Source organism: Mastomys coucha, chromosome X (genome assembly GCF_008632895.1).
Source record: "Mastomys coucha isolate ucsf_1 chromosome X, UCSF_Mcou_1, whole genome shotgun sequence".
NCBI lineage: Eukaryota > Metazoa > Chordata > Mammalia > Rodentia > Muridae > Mastomys > Mastomys coucha.
Genome location: NC_045030.1, coordinates 2467590 through 2468726, shown reverse-complemented (window position 1 = coordinate 2468726; position 1137 = coordinate 2467590). Strand labels below are relative to the sequence as shown.

Here is a 1137-nt window from a genome sequence, read left to right as displayed (position 1 = left end):
CTGGAACTCACTCTGTAGACCAGGCTGGCCTCAAACTCAGAAATCCACCTGCCTCTGCCTCCCAAGCGGTGGGATTAAAGGCGTTCGCCACCACTGCCCAGCTTTTTGTTTGTTTTAAGACAGGGTCTCACTATTATATAGCCCTGGCTGTCCTGGAATTCTTTGAGTAGACCATGCTGGATTCACTTGCCTCTGCCTCCAGAATGCTGGGATTAAAGGCATGTGCCACCAAACTCACCCTGACCTTTTCTTTTCAATACTGCATGGACTTGAACTCCAGCTCTAACACCCACTGCTGCAGTATAATCCCTATTTTGCCTAAGGTGTGCCTTTAGCAGAGAACTTTAGTCTCTCCGTACCCACCCCAAGCCAAGTTTTTACCTCCTAGACCATAGGAACTTTCTCACAGCCTTTGAGCTTACCTTCCTGTCCTAAGTAATACTCTGAATCTTTCTTCCTCCAGATGAAGGGGAGGATCACACTGGTGAGGATGAAGACGATGATGAATGGGATGACTAAACTCATCTTCCTCTGGCAAGCTAGTTCCTCTCAACACTCACTCTGCCGTCTAGATTCTGCTCCACTGTCAGCTTCCAAATTCATCTGTGGTGGGACGTCACACCCACTCTAAACTCAACATCTCATCGACTTTCACTTCTCATCACTCAGGGATTAAACAGGATAAAAATGAGTCTTTGGGGCTGGAGAGATGGCTCAGAGGTTAAGAGCACTCACTGCTCTTCCAAAGGTCCTGAGTTCAATTCCCAGCAACCACATGGTGGCTCACAACCATCTGTAATGAGATCTGATGCCCTCTTCTGGTGTGTCTGAAGACAGCTACAGTGTACTTGTCATATACATGAAATAAATAAATAAAATCATTTAAAAAATGAGTCTTTGTGTCTGAGCATGTATTCATTCACATCTTAAATGAGTAGTTTGGGCTTCTTTCCTTCACAGTCCCTTTTGGCTTTGATCTCACTTTGTGTGTTGTTTATTGAGCCTTTCACAAGTATGTTCATTTATTCCTTTTAAGGTTTCAGCCACTCAGCCTGTATTTCTTTACTTTTCTCTTCCTCCTTCCTCCCACGCCCGTTTTAAAGAAGCTTGAAATTGGGACTAGACATGCCTTTAATC

At 44.6% G+C, this 1137-nt stretch overlaps 1 protein-coding gene across 1 annotated transcript in view; it reads left to right on the top strand.

The window, feature by feature from the left end:
* Was (WASP actin nucleation promoting factor) overlaps positions 1-782 on the top strand; it is an 8517-nt gene extending 7735 nt beyond the window's left edge. The window contains exon 13 of the mRNA XM_031371929.1: positions 464-782. Within this exon, the coding sequence (XP_031227789.1) occupies positions 464-519 (56 nt within the window). The 3' untranslated portion in view covers positions 520-782. The remainder of the gene's footprint in view (positions 1-463) is intronic.
* Positions 783-1137: the final 355 nt, after the last annotated feature.